This window comes from Pseudorca crassidens, chromosome 13, assembly GCF_039906515.1.
Source record: "Pseudorca crassidens isolate mPseCra1 chromosome 13, mPseCra1.hap1, whole genome shotgun sequence".
In the NCBI taxonomy this organism is placed as follows: domain Eukaryota; kingdom Metazoa; phylum Chordata; class Mammalia; order Artiodactyla; family Delphinidae; genus Pseudorca; species Pseudorca crassidens.
The window spans coordinates 76,860,692-76,881,908 of record NC_090308.1 but is presented as its reverse complement, the minus strand read 5'-3'; the positions used below and the strand labels follow the sequence as shown (position 1 = coordinate 76,881,908).

At 37.1% G+C, this 21,217-nt stretch overlaps 1 protein-coding gene across 3 annotated transcripts in view; it reads left to right on the top strand.

Annotated features, from left to right (window-relative positions):
• Nucleotides 1-21,217, top strand: part of MYO6 (myosin VI) — a 142,960-nt gene that overhangs the window by 69,354 nt on the left and 52,389 nt on the right. For all 3 annotated transcript variants that reach the window (XM_067702740.1, XM_067702738.1, XM_067702739.1), the window contains exons 6-11: nt 132-237; nt 1,449-1,504; nt 4,144-4,241; nt 4,572-4,736; nt 15,683-15,763; nt 18,655-18,835. In XM_067702740.1, the coding sequence (XP_067558841.1) occupies nt 132-237; nt 1,449-1,504; nt 4,144-4,241; nt 4,572-4,736; nt 15,683-15,763; nt 18,655-18,835 (687 nt within the window). The remainder of the gene's footprint in view (nt 1-131; nt 238-1,448; nt 1,505-4,143; nt 4,242-4,571; nt 4,737-15,682; nt 15,764-18,654; nt 18,836-21,217) is intronic.

The window sequence follows — 21,217 nt, the reverse complement described above, 5'->3', positions numbered from 1 at the left end:
TTGGTAACTGTAAACACACATTATAATTTCTTTAGGCGCAAGTGCTTTTTGATAGTAAATGGACTTTCTATGATTTGGAAAATTTTGTATTTAATACACTGTTCATCGTTAATGTATTGTTTTGACCCCAGCTGATAAGGCTTTTCGAGACATGAAGGTGCTCAAGATGAGTCAGTCTGTCATTGTATCTGGAGAATCAGGAGCTGGCAAAACGGAAAATACAAAATTTGTTCTAAGGTGAGGAGTATTTAGCTGACCTAGAGTACTTTGAGCAGGTTGATTTTTCTTAATTGTGGTAAAAAATATATATATAACATAAAATTCACCATCTTAACCACTTCTAAGTGTACAGTTCAGTAGTGCTAAGTATATTCACATTGTTGTTCAGCCAGTCTCCAGAACCTTTCACCTTACAAAACTAAAACTCTGTACCCGTTAAACAACTCCCCGTTTCCCCTGACCCCAGCCCCTGGCAACCACCATTCTACTTCCTGCCTCTATGATTCTGACTACTCTAGATACCTTATATATATAAGTGGATCATATACTTTTTGTTTTTCTGTGGTTGGCTTATCCCCCTATAGCATGATGTCCTTGAGGTTCATCCATGTTGTGGCATGTGTCAGAATTTTCCTCCTTTTCAAGGCTGAGTAATATTCCCTCGTGTGTTATGTATCACATTTCGTTTACCCATTCATTCCTCAGTGGGCACTTGGGCACTTGGGTTGCTTCCATCTCTTGGCTCTTGTGAATAGTGTTGCCATGAACATGTTATGAGCAAAGAGTTACAAAGATCTCCTTGAGATTTGAACCCGTTGACTTTGAATACTCTTGCATGCTTTATGACATAGTTTGAAATGGTGGACTCTATCCCTTTTACAAGAACAGACATGTGGAAGCTAAGCTGCAGATTGTTGAAATCTAGTTCTGACATGCTATTCTCATGAGGATCCTGGAGAAGACCAGTGCTGGTTAGGCAAAGGGAAAGCTTGGAATGTTCCTTCACAATCCAGCCTTTGTGTTCTTTTTTCAATAGTCCTGCCATTAGAGTGGGTGAAACCATTTTTTACCTTAAGCTTATGATGGTTGGCCTTCTTATTTCTACCTCCCCACAACCCTCCTCCCAGTGTCAAAGGTGAATGTTTCTGTGTGCAATGTGTGGCATATTTACAACTAAATAGTTGGTTAAAAGCAGAGTATTCCCTAAAAGTTTTAAAAATAATGCTGATTTAGATGTTAAAGGCCATCCAAATAGAATTTTAAACGTTTAAAAAGCTATAACAGAATAGTAGTTGCATTTAAATATAAACTTGTAGTTTTTAAATAAGCCATTCCAGTGCATGATCCAGGTTTAAATTTTAGATGTATTAAATAATATTAAAATTAGAAAGAGAATGCATGCAATATCATTCTCATCCAGCAATTTTTTAATCCTGTATTTTAAACAGATATCTGACGGAATCGTATGGAACCGGTCAAGACATTGATGATAGAATTGTCGAAGGTATTGTTAATTTTTAAAATTCTTATTTTCCATTGCTAGATATGTCCTGAAATTAACTTAGAAGAATCCTCCAAGTGGTCTGGAGTGTTCTCCAAGAGATCCAAAAGGCTCTGCCATCTCCTACAAATCTTTGCTCAGATGTTATCTTCTCATTTACTTATTGTCTGTTTTCTTCCCCGCCCCCCCGCCCCCCCCCCCCCCGCCCGACCCCATGTCCGTGCTAAGAGGGCAGGGATTTTATATATTCCAAACTCCTGGAATAGTGCCTGATACATAGTACATGCTCCATAAATATCTGTCGGATGAATGAGAGGAATATAGGAAGCCCTCCTGCCTCCTGTTTATTTTGTTGACCTTGTTTTTGTAAAGGAGAAAGGGAGAGGGTTATTTGGAAATGAGGTGCTGGGGGAAATCATTTCAATGAAAGAGTACACTTGGAAAGCAGGAGTCTGTAAGTTGACTTCCCCGGGCTGTCAGTGCTTGCTCACCCCTTAGAGACTTCTCGGATCCTGTTTGGTCTCCGCTGCCGTCACGCTGAGTCTGCAGCAGCCTCCTGCAGCACAGGTTCCTGTCTGGTCCCCCCTCTTATGGTCAGGCTGCCCTTTAACCTATTCTCTGTGTGGAAGTTGGAGTGACCTCTTTTGCTCTGAGCCCTTTATTGGCTTCGTATTTCTCTCAAGCTAAAACCCCAAATTCACATCATCACCTCCAGTGTGCTGTGTGGCCTGCCCCACCTCCTCTGGTCTGATTGAGTCGTTGTTCCTCTGCAGCCTTATGCTTTAGTCACATTGGTCTCCTTTTAGTTCTCTGAGGTGTTTCAGGCCTCTTTGGACACTCTTCTCACCCCTTCAGTAAGTATTTAATAATGATGATGATACTGACATGTGTGGGATGTGTTAGGCCTTGTCTGATTTGCTTAAAATCTGTTACCTAACTTAAATCTCCATAGAATATCAGGTAAGTACTATTTTATCCCTGCTTCACAGATGAGAAGCTAAGGTAGAAGGAGCTTCAGTAACTTTCTGAAGAGTAAATAAGCTCATCAGTTGTGGAAATGGGACATAAACCCAGGCGTCTTAACTATATGCTCTACTAAGTGCATATTTTAATATTCTTGACATTTTAAAGAAAAATTCCAGTTGAACAAAAATTTATCAGGGGCCTTTTATGTTCATGCATTTTGCTATATCATGGCAGGCAAATGTTACATACATTTTTTTCACACTTATGTAAAATATGCATGTAGATGAATATAAATTTGACTCTAATAAACATTTTTAAAGTTTGCATCCATAAGGTTTTTCATATTTCTTGATATAAATAATTTTCTAATTTTTATCTACAGTTCTCACTGTGGTACTGTGACACACACCTAGGCAGAGTCACAGTAGAGTGCCTTTAGTGAGGGAATTGCCCTTTAAAATTGAATAAATAAATAAAAAACAAATAATGGGTTAATTTAATAAAATACTAATTAATATTCGGACTTGTTTACTTGAGGTACAGATTTGCTTTGAAACCAGATAAGCCTGGTTTCTTCCATGAGAACGTACTGTGCAGTGTGTAACGTGCTGTAGTTGAGGACAGTTGGAAAGTGTTATTCCAAATGTCTCTACAGCCCCGTACTGGAGAATAGTTTATGTTAACTGGCAGGGCCATAGAAATCTTTAGGTGGGAATACATGCTAATATTTCTTTTAGTTTTACTACTTTCTTATTTTAGCAAGTGAAACAACCTGGGAGTGATCTTTCAAAGGGTTTAGTGACTAGTTAAGCTTTCTACTGCGGATAGAGTAAGAGAAATGGACTTTAAAAGATTTCATAAGAAATACTCTAGCAGTAAACATATGAAGCAACTTATGAGGTTATTGAAGGAATATGTGAGTAAGATTGACACTACTCTGGTATGCTTACAGTTAAGACTGGTGAGTACCAGAATAGACTCTAGGAGCTCTTTTCCAGTCAGGTAGAGAGAGAGAGAGGGAGAGAGAGAGACAGAGAGAGAGAGAGAGAAAGAATGTGTGAAATTATAAAATGAAGACAGTTAAAATTTTACATTTGTTCATTGGGATTTCAAGAACTATTGTTCTGAGAAGCTTTCGTAGGTAATTCTGTAAACGCTTATTGGTTAGATTTTGTTGGATGTGCGTGTAAAAATGTTAAATCTGGAGGTTTTATTAATACATATTTTTAAATGTAAGTCAACTAATAACTTCTTGCCTGTATTTCGTCACAGGAAGCTTGCTGCTTTCTTTACTATCATCACTGCTCTTGTAGGGCTGATGTGAAAACCATAACATTTTTAGGGAGTAATTTTTAAAGTTGAGTTATAAATTTTGTAACCTAGTGACTTTTGAAAATTTCGTCTTTCTCATAACACTTCCTTTTTCTTTTTTTTTTTTAATAAATTTTGAGTAACTTTTCCATCTCTTGCACTTTAATAGGGCCCAAACATAGTGGTAGTCAATAAATATTTGTGGGATTTGACATTACAAGTGAATTCATTCATGTTAATGTTTCTGAGAATATTTTTCTAGTTATTTATGTTTGTTAATAAATGGAAACATACTGTGCATTTTGCTTTGTAATTTTCCTTCATGCAGACTTTCTGATGGCGTATTTTCATTTCTTTTTCAATAGCTAACCCACTCTTAGAAGCCTTTGGAAATGCAAAGACTGTTCGCAACAATAATAGCAGTCGATTTGGGAAATTTGTAGAAATACATTTCAATGAAAAGGTAAGTGAGAGTGAGTTTCGGGGTAATACGTTTGGGGAGTGTTTTTGGAAAATACAGGGTCTTGATAGAACGGGTGCTGTACTTGAACTCATGGCAAATATATTTAAATTTTCCTCTTTTACTTTTAAACAGTTGGGATAATATATATGTTCACTGTGATCTCTAGAAATACTATAAACTTACATTTAGTTACCTGTTTTTTCCCCTTTATTTCATAAATTACAACCTCTTTGATAGACAAATGATTATTAGAAAAGATAATTTAACATTGGTAGGTTATACTTTAAGACTTTAAATGCAAAAATGTAATTTCTCTGTTTTGTTTTTTAGAGTTCAGTTGTTGGAGGATTTGTTTCACATTATCTTCTAGAGAAATCTAGGATCTGTGTTCAAGGCAAAGAGGAAAGGAATTATCATATCTTTTATAGGTTGTGTGCCGGTGCTTCTGAAGATACTAGGGAAAGACTTCATTTGAGCTCCCCAGATAATTTTCGGGTAGGTTGGATGAAAAGAAATTTCATACAATTTTTGCAAATTGAGTTGCCTTCTATTCTAAAACTTATTTCAGTGGATTTTGATGTCTAGTTGCATATAACTTACATTAAGCTCAGTGTAATATGAATGTGTACGTTCAGTGTAATAGAATGACTTTCGTACTAAGTAGATCTGTATTGAGATTTACTGCTGAGTTTATAACACTATATGAGGAGGTACATATGGGATAGGTAAAAGGATAGATGCTAAACCCCTTAAACTCAATAAGAAGTTTATAATAGTTCTGTAATGCTAGCTTTAATGTTACCTTTCACTTATTTGTAAAAAAGAGTTTGACCACTGAATTAATAAAGGACCCCTACTTGTCTTCCTTAATTCAGTTCAACAAATATTTATTCCTTACCCATTGGGTACCAGGCATTGTGCCAGAGTTAAAAAGATAAATGAGACACAGTTCCTGCTTCTGAGTAACTTAAATTGCTGGGAAACGCACACACACACACACACACACACACACACACACAGTCTGACTGATATGTCAAATGATAAGTGAGAGAGATGCATAGGGTGCTGGTGAGTTTGGAAAAACTTTACTGGAACAGTTGATGCTTGATCAGAATCCTGAAGGATTTTCAAGTGTTAACTATAACTAGAGGAAGAAACATGTGGAGGTATTCCTGTTAGATGCAAAAAGATGAACAAAGAAAGGCAGGAAATAGCTTAAATGGTAGGACAGGAAGGGGTGGGAGGTGAGGCTAGGGAGCTTAAATGGTAGGACAGGAAGGGGTGGGAGGTGAGGCTAGAGAGTTTGGTCTTACTTCTGTGGTGAGTAGGGAGCTGATCGAAGGGTGTTAAGTAGAAAGTTGGATATCAGTTCTGTACTTACCTCTGGGTTTAATATGGAAGATAGCTTTAAGAGGGTAGGGCAGGGGATGGCTAGAAATTGCAGCCGTGGGTAAATGGGTTGGGAACCTGTGGCTTTCAGTGATGTAGCAGTTACTCGGTGCCTGAATTTGCTTTAGTGATGGCAGGATTACTGGGGGAGGGGATGTGTGAAATAGGAGGAGGTAAAATTGACAGGACTTGGAGACTGAATTAGGTGAGGAGAAGGGGGAGTCTGAATGATTTCCCAAAACACGATTAGGGTAACTGGGTGACTCTAAGTACCATGCTGAGGCCAGGTGGAAGATGGATGGCGTGTAGGATGAGTCCAGTTTTGGAGCCTGTGGGTCATCTGAGTGGAGCTGCTTGGAAGACTCTTGGGTAGACTAAGATCAGGTCAGTGCTGCAGGGACAGGTTTGGGAGATGTCAGTACCCTGGTGGTAGTCAGAACTGTGACAGTGAGTAGTGGAGGTTGTCCAGAGAGATTGCATAACGTAGAAAAGCATGTGCCGGGATCCACACTCTGGAGTTGAAGAGGCTGAGCAGATGAAGAGTTGCCCCAGAAAGAAAGCACAAGTGGAGTGGTGAGAGAAGTACAAGGAGATCAGGAGTGCCAAGGATCACAAGTCAATATTGAGTTTCAGGAAGTGGTGACTGCGGGGTGGCTAGCGTAATGACAGAGTCTCAGCTAGAAAGTAGTGTCACTGTGTGGGCTATGGGAATCACGGGGTGCGGGTAGGGAATGCAGTTTGTATGAAGTTCTCCAGGCGATTCTCACACTCCTCTTTGGCCAGAAGTCCTCCATTTGAGAATCATGACACATATTTATACGTAATTATTGTTCTGTGGGTGAGTGTGTGTGTGTGTTTGCAACCTGGCTTCTTCTTTGTTACGTCAATCAATTTCTTTTAATGTATATTTGGAAATTTAAAAACTCTGTTGTTTTAAAATGCTTTATAACTGCATCTATTTATATAATTATGAAATGTTTAACCTTCTCTAGAACTCACCAAATTAATTGGAATTTGAAGTTAGTTGCTCACATTATCTTCATGACAGTAGAAGAGGCATTTCTCTACAATGATTTTTAGAAAAGGAATATAAATTAATCTGAATCATATAAAATTTAATAATGATGATGTGGCTTTGTCAGCACTGAGTTAATGATAAAGTGATGTGACTATTCTTGTCTTAATATAGCATTTCTTTCTACTTGGGGGCTTGGGAACATAGTTTCTGTGTCTCAGAATGTACAGTCTTTCCTGGCACAAGGACAGCCATCCTAAGGGGGCAGCCACTGAAATGCTTTATCAGGTCAGAGAGTTTCTTGTCTCTGTGGCATGAACTGGGAGAGTCCTTTTGGTGATAAGAGGAAACTCATGGAACAGCATTACCTTTCACCCCAAAACACCTGCCATCTTGGATATTCCTCTCAGGCAGGTGTACACACACCTCTGTATTCCTTCCCCCAAATGATTCTGCCTTAGAGTGACTTAAAAGTGTGTTGGTCATTTCAACAGGCTTTTCTCGGGTTTAGTTTAGACCTCCAGTCATAACTCAAGGGTAAAGTTGTAAAGACAAAGGAGAAACTCTACAGCAGGGTGAGTGCTTTCCCCCCCACATTTTTTTGGTCACTATTCTATCCAAATTAGTATGTAAAGAATTGTAGAGATACATCTGTTTGAAAGCACCCATATTAACTCCACATGTACTTTAGAAAATAGAAGGTTTAAAATGCTTGTATTTTTCAAAAATTTGAAATATTTTTGCACATGTTCCATGGAAGCATTCGTTATAGTCATGCAAGAATCCTTGAATATAAATAAAGCTTGGATAGAATGAGAATGGGTGACAAGAATAGTTATAGCTTTCTAGTTACAGAAAAGTTAGAAGAAACAAGTATTTTTCTTAGGTTTTAACATCAAGTGCATCTGTCCAAAAGCCAAGTATTTGATAAAACAGTTGGGGCGGGTGGATAAAACTCTTGGTAGCAAAGAAAACATTTGTTTTGGCTCTATATAGTTAAGCTACTATTATCCTACTAAATAAAAGAACTCTGTTTTGAAATAGTCAATTGAAAGTGCTTATCAGTATTATCCCCTCTCCCTTCTATTTTATTCTTTCCCCCAAGATTCTAGGGTACAAAGAAAAATTCACTGCATATTATTTTCTGGTTTTAACTGTATTTTAATATTTCACTGTAATGGGGGGAGATAAATGTATTGATCATCTAAAGTATTAATTTATCCCTAAATCATTCAAAATTTACTGTAAATTTTTTCTTGGTATATAATATGTTAGCGATATATTTAACCTTGGAATTCATGCCATGGGACAGTGGAATCCTAGTGACCTGATTTAAGAAAAGCTGAGATGTTTAAAAAATTTTCTCATCCTGTTCCCTGTGCATGTCCTTCCTGAACGACCCCACCCCTTAAGTGTGGGTAAAAGATTCTCTTCAAGACCAGTATATTATTTTCTTCTCAGCTGCTTCCCTTATTCTGTGTTTGCAAAGCACTTAGCCTTTAAAGGCTTCTGGGCAGGAAAGTAAATCATTGAGATAAAAGCTGAAATGGTTATTTGAATACCTGTGAAGGTCCATAAAGCAAGTGTTGTAATTTATGTACAGTTAGTGTTAACAGTCAGTATGAAAGGCATGTTTTGAAGGACGGATTGTAAAAATCAAAAATTAAGAAACTCAAGAATATTATTTGTTAATTTTTCAGAATTTAAAATATTACTCAAAATATTAAACCACAGTGTGGGTCCTTATTTGAGACTTTTCACATATTTAGTTCATATCTTATGAACTGTATCTTCAATAAGATTTAACCCTGAGAAGATTTAAAATTGCTACCTTTGAGATGTAAATTCGGGGCCTCAGACATGAAACCGGGGTCACTGACGTAAATCTGGGGCTCGGACATGAATCCGGGGTGCAGATGCCTGTCAAGCCCAGGCGGAGTCCCTGGTGCACTGGGTGGCGTGGGGGCCGTACATGGCCCAGTTCTGACCCTGAGGACACCAAGCCGCCCTGTGTGCCTCAGGCCACCACCCTGCCCCTCCGGTGACTCCAGGTCCCCACCACCGTGCCCCAGCCAAGCAGTTCCAGGGATGTGGATGTCCGTGTCTTTGGAGGACCATGACTTCGCCTGCCACGTGCTTGCAGGATCTTGGTTCCCAGGCCACAGGTTGGGCCTGAGCTTCTGGGGTGGGAACTCCGAGTCCAAACCGCTGGACTAACAGAGAACCTCAGACACCAGGGAATATCAATTGGAGTGTGGCCTCCTGGAGGTCCTCATCTCAGCATCAAGACCCAGCTGTATCCAACTGCCTGCAAACTCCAGTGCTGGACGTCTCAGGCCAAACAACCAGTAAGACAGGAATACAGCACCACCCATCAAAAACAAAGTGAGGGGGCTTCCCTGGTGGCGCAGTGGCTGAGAGTCCGCCTGCCAATGCAGGGAATGCGGGTTGTGCCCCGGTCCGGGAGGGTCCCACATGCTGCGGAGCGGCTGGGCCCGTGAGCCATGGCCGCTGAGCCTGCGCGTCCGGGGCCTGTGCTCCGCAACGGGAGAGGCCACAGCGGTGAGAGGCCCGCGTACTGCAAAAAAAAAATTAAAAAAAGTGAAACACCAAAAACATATGTTACGGACGAAGGAGCAAGGTAAAAACCTACAAGACCAAATAAATGAAGACGATATAGGCAACTACCTGAAAAAGAATTCAGAGTAATGATAGTAAAGATGATCCAAAATCTCGGAAATAGAATGGAGAAAATACAAGAAACATTTAACAAGGACCTGGAAGAACTAAAGATGAAACAAACAGGTATGAACAACACAATTGCTGAAATTAAAAATACTCTCGAATGAACCAGTAACGGAGTAACTGAGGCAGAAGAACGGATAAGTGAGCTGGAAGATAAAATGGTGGAAATAACAGCCAGGGAGCAGAATAAAGAAAAAAGAATGAAAAGCATTGAGGACAGTCTCAGAGACCTCTGGGACGACAGTAAACACACCAACATTCGAATTATAGGGATCCCAGAAGAAGAAGAGAAAAACAAAGGGTCTGAGAAAATATTTGAAGAGATTATAGTCAAAAACTTCCCTAACATGGGAAACGAAACAGTCAATCAAGTCCAGGAAGCACAGAGAGTCCCATACAGGATAAATCCAAGGAGAAACACACCAAGACACATATTAATCAAACTATCAAAAATTAAATATAAAGAAAAAATATTAAAAGCAGCAGGGGAAAAGCAACAAATAACATACAAGGGAATCTCCATAAGGTTAACACCTGATCTTTCAGTAGAAACTCTGCAAGCCAGAAGGGAGTGGCAGGATATATTAGAAGTGATGAAAGGGAAAAACCTACAACCAAGATTACGCTACCTGGCAAGGATCTCATTCAGATTTGATGAAGAAATTAAAACCTTTACAGGTAAGCAAAAGTTAAGAGAATTCAGCACCACCAAACCAGCTTTACAAAAAATGCTAAAGGAACTTCTCTAGGCAGGAAAGAAAAGAGAAGGAAAAGACCTATAAAAACAAACCCAGCCATGGAAGTTAATTTACAACTGTATAGATATTGAAAACTCTATAGAGATTTACCTAACTGCAGAGGTACATTTTCACACTTGAAGAGAAAATAAGTCATCTTTGGATTGTAAAGCTTTAGGCAATGCTCTTATATTTTCCCTGGAGAGAATTATTTAAATTCCAACATATTAGAGTAGAAATTTTCAAAAAGACTATGACAAGTACAGAGAGTTGACTGCTTATTTTTTCTGTATGTAAGTACAGAAAATTCATTTTCTATATCCCTCGTCTACAAGACAGACTTTGTATTTGTAGGATATTTGACCTGGCTCTCATTATGTTGGTGTAAGTGTAAGAACTTAGACACAAGGGCACAACACACTTGTTATTAGCTATAAGGTAAATAAAAAAAAATCTGCTCTGATTCAGAAACCTCATGTGTACATTCAGGACAAAATAATAAAGACAAATAATAAAACTTCACATTCTGTCAAAAAATTTCTTGTGGAAATTTTCATTAAAATTTTATTATCCTGTAAAACAAACAAACAAAAAACCCCAAAACGATTAAGAAAATGGTAATAGGAACATACATATTGATAATTACCTTAAATGTAAATGGATTAAATGCTCCAACCAAAAAACAGACTGGCTGAATGGATACAAAAACAAGACCCGTACATATGCTGTCTACAAGAGACCCACTTCAGACCTAGGGACACATACAGACTGAAAGTGAGGGGTTGGAAAAAGATATTCCATGAAAATGGAAATCACAAGAAAGCTGGAGTAGCAATAGTCATATCAGACAAAATAGACTTTAAAGTAAAGAATGTTACAAGAGACAAGGAAGGACACTGAAATGATCAAGGGATCAATCCAAGAAAAAGAAATAACAATTATAAATATTTATGCACCCAACATAGGAACACCTCAATACATAAGGCAAATGCTAACAGCCATAAAAGGGGAAATCAAAAGTAACATAATCATAGTAGGGGACTTTAACACCCCACTTTCACCAATGGACAGATCATCCAAAACGAAAATAAATAAGGAAACACAAGCTTTAAATGACACATTAAACAAGATGGACTTAATTGATATTTATAGGACATTCCATCCAAAAACAACAGAATACACTTTCTTCTCAAGTGTTCATGAAACATTCTCCAGGATAGACCATATCTTCGGTCACAAATCAAGCCTTGGTAAATTTAAGAAAACTGAAATCGTATCAAGTATCTTTTCGTACCACAACACTATGAGACTAGATATCAATTACAGGAAAATACTGTAAAAAATACAAACACAGGGAGGCCAAAAAATACGCTACTAAATAACCAAGAGGTCACTGAAGAAATCAAAGAGGAAATCAGAAAATACCTAGAAACAAATGACAATGAAAACACAACAACCCAAAACCTGTGGGATGCAGCAAAAGCAGTTCTAAGAGGGAAGTTTATAGCAATACAGTCCTACCTCAAGAAACAGAAAAATCTCAAATAAACACCTAACCTTACACCTAAAGCAATTAGAGCAAGAAGAACAAAAAACCCCCAAAGTTAGCAGAAGGAAAGAAATCATAAAGATCAGATCAGAAATAAATGAAAAAGAAATGAAGGAAACAATAGCAAAGATCAGTAAAACTAAAAGCTGCTTCTTTGAGAAGATAAAATTGATAAACGATTAGCCAGACTCATCAAGAAAAAAAGGGAGAAGACTCAAATCAACAGAATTAGAAATGAAAAAGGAGAAGTAACATCTGACACTGCAGAAATACAAAGGATCATGAGAGATTACTACAAGCAACTCTTGCCAATAAAATGGACAACCTGGAAGAAATGGACGAATTCTTACAGAAGCGCAACCTTCCGAGACTGAACTAGGAAGACATAGAAAATGTGAACAGACCAGTCACAAGCACTGAAATTGAAACAGTGATTAAAAACCTTCCAACAAACAAAAGTCCAGGACCAGATGGCTTTACAGGTGAATTCTATCAAACATTTAGAGACGAGCTAACACCTATCCTTCTCAAACTCTTCCAAAATATAGCAGAGGGAGGAACACTCCCAAACTCATTCTATGAGGCCACCATCACCCTGATACCAAAACCAGACAAAGATGTCACACAAAAAGGAAACTACAGGCCAGAATCTCTGATGAACTTAGATGCAAAAATCCTCAACAAAATACTAGCAAACAGAATCCAACAGCACATTAAAAGGATCATACACTGTGATCAAGTGGGGTTTATCCCAGGAGTGCAAGGTTTCTTCATTATATGCAAATCGGGCTTCCCTGGTGGTGCAGTGGTTGAGAATCTGCCTGCTAGTGCAGGGGACACGGGTTCGAGCCCTGGTCTGGGAAGATCCCACATGCCGCGGAGCAAGTGGGCCTGTGAGCCACAACTACTGAGCCTGCGCATCTGGAGCCTGTGCTCCACAACAGGAGAGGCCTCGATAGTGAGATGCCCACGCACCGCAATGAGTGGCCCCTGCTTGCCACAACTAGAGAAAGCCCTTGCACAGAAACAAAGACCCAACACAGCAAAAATAAATAAATTAATTAATAAACTCCTACCCCCAACATCTTTTAAACAAACAAACAAACAACAACAACAAAAAACTTCTTTCTTTTTCAAGGAGCATACTAAAAATCACCCAGTTTTGTAAAATACACCCTAGGGAACAATTACAAGATGGAAGAGCTCTCATTACCCATTAAAAAAAAATATATATATATATATATATATATGCAAATCAATCAATGTGATACCCCATATTAACAAATTGAAGAATAAAAACAATATGATCATCTCAATAGATGCAGAAAACGCTTTTGACAAAATTCAACACCCATTTATGATAAAAACTCTCCAGAAAGTAGGCATAGAGGGAACCTAACTCAACATAATAAAGGCCATATATAACCCACAGTCGACATCATTCTCAATGGTGAAAAACTGTAACCATTTCCTCTAAGATCAGCAAGAAGACAAGGTTGCCCGCTCTCACCACCATTATTCAACATAGTTTTGGAGGCTTTAGCCACGGCAATCAGAGAAGAAAAAGAAATAAAAAGGAATCCAAATCGGAAAAGAAGAAGTAAAACTGTCACTGTTTGCAGATGACATGATACTATATATAGCGAATCCTAAAGATGCTACCAGAAAACTACTAGAGCTAATCAATGAATTTGGTAATGTAGCAGAATAAAAACTTAATGCACAGAGATCTCTTGCATTCCTGTACACTAATGATGAAATATCTGAAAGAGAAATTAAGGAAACACTCCCATTTACCATTGCAACAAAAAGAATAAAATACCTAGGAATAAACCTACCTAAGGAGACAAAAGACCTGTATGCAGAAAACTATCAGACACTGTTGAAAGAAATTAAAGATTATACAAGATATACCATGTTCTTGGATTGGAAGAATCCACATTGTGAAAATGACTATACTACCCAAAGCAATCTACAGATTCACTGCAATCCCCATCAAACTACCAATGGCATTTTTCACAGAACTAGAACAAAAAATTGCACAATTTGTTTGGAAACACAAAAGACCCCGAATAGCCAAAGCAATGTTGAGAAGGAAAAACGGAGCTGGAGGAATCAGGCTCCTGGACTTCAGACTATACTACAAAGCTACAGTAATGAAGACAGTATGGTACTGGCACAAAAACAGAAATATAGATCAATGGAACAGGATTGAAAGCCCAGAGATAAACTCATGCACATATGGTCACCTTATTTTTGATAAAGGAGGCAAGAATATACAATGGAGAAAAGCCAGCCTCTTCAGTAAGTGGTGCTGGGAAAACTGAACAGCTACATGTAAAAGAATGAAATTAGAACACTTCTTAACACCATACACAAAAATAAACTCCAAATGGATTAAAGACCTAAATGTAAGCCCAGACACTATAAAACTCTTAGAGGAAAACATAGGCAGAACGCTCTATGACATAAATCACAGCAAGATCCTTTTTGACCCACCTCCTACAGAAATGGAAATAAAAACAAAAATAAACAAATGGGACCTAATGAAACTTAAAAGGTTTTTCACAGCAAAGGAAACCATAAAGAAGATGAAAAGACAATCCTCAGAATGGGAGAAAATATTTGCAAACGAAGCAACTGACAAAGGATTAATCTCCAAAATACACAAGCAGCTAATGCAGCTCAATATCAAAAAAACAACCCAATCCAAAAATGGGCAGAAGATCCAAATAGACATTTCTCCAAAGAAGATACTGCAGATTGCCAACAAACACATGAAAGGATGCTCAACATCACTAATCATTAGAGAAATGCAAATCAAAACTACAATGAGGTATCACCTCACATTGGTCAGAATGGCCATCATCAAAAAGTCTAGAAACAATAAATGCTGGAGAGGGTGTGGAGAAAAGGGAACCCTTTTGCACTGTTGGTGGGAATGTAAATTGATACAGCCACTATGGAGAACAGTATGGAGGTTCCTTCAAAAGCTACAAATAGAACTACCATATGACCCAGCAATCCGACTACTGGGCATGTACCCTGATAAAGCCACAATTCAAAAAGAGTCATGTACCACGTAGTTCACTGCAGCAGTATTTACAATAGCCAGTACATGGAAGCAACCTAAGTGTGCATCTACAGATGAATGGATAAAGAAGATGTGGCACATATATACAATGGAATATTACTCAGCCACAAAAAGAAACAGAATTGAGTTATTTGTAGTGAGGTGGATGGACCTAGGGTCTGTCATACAGAGTGAAGTAAGTCAGAAAGAGAAAAACAAATACCGTATGCTAAAACATACATATGGAATCTAAAAAAAAAATGGTTCTGATGAACCTAAGGGCAGGACAGGAATAAAGACACAGACAGAGAGAACAGACTTGAGGACATGGGGAGGGGGAAGGGTTAACTGGGACGAAGTGAGGGAGTGGCATGGACATATATACGCTACCAAATGTAAAATAGATAGCTAGTGGGACGCAGCCGAATAGCACAGGGAGATCCGCTCGGTGCTTTGTGACCACTTAGAGGGGTGGGATAGGGAGGGTGGGAGGGAGACACAAGAGGGATGGGATATGGGGATACACGTATGCATATAGCTGATTCACTTTGTTATACAGCAGAAACTGACAGAACACTGTAAAGCAATTATACTCAATAAAGATGTTAAAAATGAATAAATAAACTGGAGATACATATTTTAAAAAAATTGCTACCTTAGAAAAATAGGAAAGCTTTATGGTATTGGTTTTTATGTTAATCATGTAATTTAATCTATTTTCAGGTTAGGATTTTCACCATCCCTGCTGTGATTAGTAGGAATGAAATGTTTATGGTATATAGAAGTATTGATTTTAATTGAGAGATTAAATGATACTCAGGTTATGTTTAGAAATTCTTTAGCGTTAGCACTATTTGATAAGTTGTGTTTTCTTTTGTATCATTTTCCTGTGGATCATATTTGTTAATTATATTTTAAATTTCTTTGTCCTAGTATTTAAACCGAGGCTGCACTAGATACTTTGCTAACAAAGAAACTGACAAACACATTTTACAGAACCGAAAAAGTCCTGAGGTAAAGTAACCTTTAAAAAAAAATTATAATCTTTAATACAAAAAAATTGTGCTGAAAGATGTATTCTATTTTTTATTTTGGAAACCAAGTAAGATCTCTTACTTTGTTTTTTGTTTTTTTTTTTTTTTGCCGTACGCGGGCCTCTCACTGCTATGGCCTCTCCCATCGAGGAGCACAGGCTCCGGACGCGCAGGCCCAGCGGCCATGGCTCACAGGCCCAGCCGCTCCGCGGCACGTGGGATCTTCCCAGACCGGGGCACGAACCCGTGTCCCCTGCATCGGCAGGTGGACTCCCAACCACTGCGCCACCAGGGAAGCCCAGGATCTCTTACTTTTAGGCTTATGCTTAAAAAACCTAAGTACTCATCCACACCTCGCCGAGAAGTACTTTACACCTCTTTTGGTATCTGCAGAAGCCACAGGTTCTGGGTCTTGGTGGGACCTCAGTGCACTGCTCTCCTCTTGTTATTTTCCCGGCATGAGGACATCAGATTGCCTAAGAATCATCCTTTGCTGACATTTTTGAAACTTACTCTCATATTACCCATTTGTGATTAAGTATAAAATATGTCCTTTATAATTTATTGTCTGTGTCAAGGCTGAAGTAAGCTTTGATGTAGACAATAAGTAGAGTGAGCATTCTTGTGAACTAATGCTTATGTATTATTTAATATTTCTCTTTAAAACATCATGTTTCTGTAATATATTATGAAAAGTTTTATGTATAGGTCTTACTAAATCATTGTATTTCTAAGAGTAAGTAGATATAATTATACCATTAAGTATTATTTTAAAAACATTAAGTCCTTAATCTAAAAATCTACTGCAACTTTTATAAATTTTAATATGCAATGTTTAAGTAGTAAGTGGGATTAAGTTGTATTTACTCAGGGAGCTTAAATTATGAAACACTAAGTCAGGATTAATAATAGGGGCTAGTTCATATTGTCTTTATTTTATTAAAAGACTTATATTTAAGTGAACAAGGTTTTATTATACTCGGTTTTTAATGCCCCTGCATTTGTGAGTCAGATGTTTTTGACTACTTTCAAAATGGTGAGGTGAATTATGTCTTTAGTATATTCATAGAAAAGAACAGAAAGCAACTAAAAATTCCCATTAATTTGAATTCTAAGCAGATGAGTCTGCAGTTAATTTTTGTTTAAGTTGACATTTTATTTATCATTTTAGACACAGATGTCTGTAAACTTTATATTACATCCATGGTTGGAACTTTAAGAAGTGACATTAATATTTATTATGGTATCTTCCTTTGTTATGATAACCTATATTTTTATAAGGCATCATTGAAATATAGAAATTGTATTATTTCCACTAAGATAATGGGGACATTTCCTGGTGGGATACTGCAGCTATCCCAAAGGAAAAAATATATACATATATAAATTTGATCTTTTACCATGGAAAAAACTGAGTGGAGAGGAAAGAAAACTGGATTTTACCCTGCAAAGAGTAGCAGTCTTTGTGCTATCTTAGGAAGAAAATGTACAGTTTCTGATTCTAGAGTCAACATAGTTTGTTAGGAATCGTATTCATATTACTGGGTTTATATATAAAAATATATAAGTGAATAATGGATTTAATATGTTTAAATTACTTTTTATTGTCTTCTTTATCAGGAGGATGAGGTGATCATTTTGACTATTTAGAATCCTTTGCCTAGTTCCATTGGCATGTCTTTAAGCCGTGTGTTATTTTTAGGAGAATGCAGTATTTTTAGTCTGCCGTGATAGCAATATATTCATTGACATTTGATTAGAAACAGTTTTTAAATGAAGTAAGCTTTCAATTGCAAGACTAAAAATTCTGCACGATATGTGCTTTGTTTTAAATTTGGCTGCATGTGATTGTTTTCTTTAAGAATAAAATTAAATTTCTTTGTCTAGACATTTTCCAGAAATTTTACACATGCATAATTAAACATTTTAAAGACTTGTGTGGAAAGGCAATTACAAATTTAGCTGGGAAGCAGTTGGCAACCTGGAGGAAAAAAAACATCTCCTAGGGGCGTCTTTAATGGCCAGTTAATTCTGATGCTGTTACCTAATGTTTAATTTTACTTATTCATTCTCAAGTTCTGGAAAATTGCTAGTCCTATCTTTCTGTGTCCAGTAATTTCTTTTTCCTCCTTCTAGTTTCTGCAGGGCTGACTTTTCTTCTTCCTTCTTCTGAGTTTGTTATAGGTTCTAGTAAATGAATACTTTAGATGCACGTTCTTTTAGGAGAGAAAGCAAATTTTCTCTTCATTTTTTCGGAAATGTTTTCAGTCATTGCATAAATTCTTAGCGTAAGCATAATGCTTACTAATACACTTTACCTCATATATACTAATACAGAAAGGTTTAAAAATTAATTCCCAGGCCATGAACATTGTTGTTAGCCTGTCCACTGGTTACTGCTGTGGAATATTGGTGTAGTTGACGGCAGTTAACCTGAAGGAGTGTAATGCTAAGTGTCAGATTTAAATTTTTATTACAGCTTTTTAAAACCTCAGTTCTTTTTGACCTATGGTTTCATGTTGATTCATTTCAACAGCTGATATTCCCTTCATTTTCACTCAATTTATATTTTTATATAATGTCCTAGTTTTAGAATTAAAGTTGTAATTAAATTAGAACACATCTCATTCCATTTTTGACTGAAATTTTTACTGAGATAGTTGTAGATTCACATGTCATTGAAAGAAATAATACATAAATCCTGGGTACACTTTGCCCAGTCATTCAGTTTTTGAATGTGTTGGAACACTAAAGTTTTATGATTGACACATTTTATTTTTGCATGTTATATAGTGAATAGACGTTGTGTAGTTGTGTTAGTATACTTAAATAACGTAAACCACAATTAATTGATGTCTTCTTGTTTTGTAGTATCTTAAGGGAGGTTCCTTGAAAGATCCTTTGTTAGATGACCATGGAGATTTTATTAGAATGTGCACAGCCATGAAAAAGATTGGTTTGGATGATGAAGAAAAGCTTGATCTGTTCCGGGTAGTAGCTGGTGTCCTGCACCTTGGAAATATTGATTTTGAGGAAGCTGGCAGCACTTCAGGTTTTTTTTTTTTTGTTTTCTTGTGGTCTTTTTGTTTTGCTTTATTTTAAAAAGGAGTAAAATTAGAAGTTTGTCACTTAATTGTTATATGAAAATTTACTCTGTGTGCAGGCTTATTAATACCTACATTTCTAGAATATACCATATTATGTGATGAATCTTGCAACTACAGGATGCTGCATTATTAGTTATTATGAGCTCTTTTTGAATAAATCAGTGATACTGATGAGGAATAAACTCGTCCTGTGAAGGATAAATAATCCTGACTACCAGGGTCATATTTGGTTAAATTTTTCAACTGATATTAATCTTTTCCAATAAGTGAACATAATAATTCTCTCTACCATCTTTTAAGGTATTTTGACATTTTTCTGGTTCATTGATCTAAACTTGGAATGGTTAATTAGGTTAATTGAATACATGAAAGCCCATATACATTGTTACTGGGAAATGAAAACAGGTTAAACTTGATGCAGATTGAACAGATCATTTAAATGCCTGCACTATAGTAACTTTTCAACTGTATTGTTTCAGTCTCTACATAAATAGTAAGGCTTTTTATATGATCTTCAGTTTGATCCATGAATGCGGGAGTTGGCAGGCTATGGCTCGTGGTCAGATCTGACTAGCTGCCTGTTTTTGTAAATAAAGTATTGTTAGAACACAGCTACACACATTTATTTATGTTTTGCCTATGCCAGCTTTCGTAGTGGCAGTTGGGCTTGTGACAGAGACTGGATGGCCAACAAAGCCTAAAACCTCACTCTTTAGAGAAAAAGATTGTTGACTCCTGCATAAATACATTGTTTAAAAGAGTTTTAAAAAAATAGGAAGCACCATTTAATATAGTAGTCAATAACATGGGCTTTAGTGTCAGATCCCAGAAGCTCTCTAAGCCTTGGATTTTTCATTCGTAAAATAATGAAGAAATAATCCATGAGAAGTGTTTTTTCCTAGCAGTAGTTTGCATATAAGGAAAAGGGCACAAGAGGAAGGAACAAGAACATTAAAAAAAATGTCTGCTACGTGCAAGACCCTTCATAAACTGTATTTCATCATAAACATCATAATCATAATCTGAACTTAATAAAGATAATGAGGTAGAGGATATTATCTCCATTTTACAGAAGTAGGACCTGTGCAGGAGTTTAAGTAATATGGTCATTAGTGAAGTTGTAGGTGTGAGAGCCGGTTCGACCCATGTCTGACTAACTCCAGTACATGTGATAACTGCCCCTCATTGCCCCCTGTCACTGAACCTTCTGAGCAGATGGAAGTCAACAGTCTGAGTGTCTTTCAGACTGAGTGTCCGCGGTGCTGTGACATCAGAGTGTGGTGTGTAAGAGCACGTGGTCTTGGGCCAGGCTTTTCACCGTGTGTTACCTGCCTGTGTGACCTTGGGCCAGGAACTTAACCTCTCTGTGTGTCGGTTTCCTCACCTGTTAACTAGGAATAATAAATAACAGGCCTTACCTCATGTTATACAGAGGAATAAGTGAGTTAAATATTTGTAGAATGATGTGAATACTTAAGTCTGGCATGTAGTAATCACTCTAAGTGTTTTTTAATGAATAAGAAAAATAAAAATGCAGATTACTCCCAGATTAAAATAAAAGAAACAAAAAGAAAAACCAAGCAAAATCAGGTATGTTCTTAGTATGCGTTAAAATTGTTACTAGTTTTTTTGAGGGATTTGAAATGTAATGAATGTTAGAATACACTTTCGTTTGCTCTATAGCATCGTTATACCAAGGGAGCATGTAGGAGTTCTAAGTAATATCCAAAAAAGTTTAGAAAAATTAATGCACAGTTTGGACATGTTGTTAGAAGTGATAGGTGGCATTTTCACACACCTCATGTTATTACTGTGTGGTAAACACGCAGATGTACACAGAGGATCATAAATGTGGCATGATCTAGTTAGTTGAAAAGCACTTAAATGGTCAAAAGGCACATAGGAGATATTCACATTATCTTTTATTTTTCTTCTCAAACTTCCTTCTGTTGAAGGGAAAATGAGCAGAAAGCAGAGCAGATTGGAATGAGGCAATGAATCCAGAGAATTAATAAACTAGGCTGTTTTTATTTTAATAGCTAAGATTTTATTATATTAATCTTCATCCTTCCTATGATCCTTCGTATAGATTCAGATGGTTTCTTGCTAATCAGAATTGATTTTTCCTGCCCTGGAGAACTCAATTTTGACATGACCTTGCAATTTGAGAAGGCTCTGGATATTCGTAATTATTTTATCAGAAAATTTATTCTTCAGTAAATGTTCAGACAGCTCCCACTGCTATTTAAAAGTTTTTTCATGATGGAAATGCAAAGAATGCCTCTAGGGACTTCCTATGTTTTAAAAATTCCACATAACAAAAACAT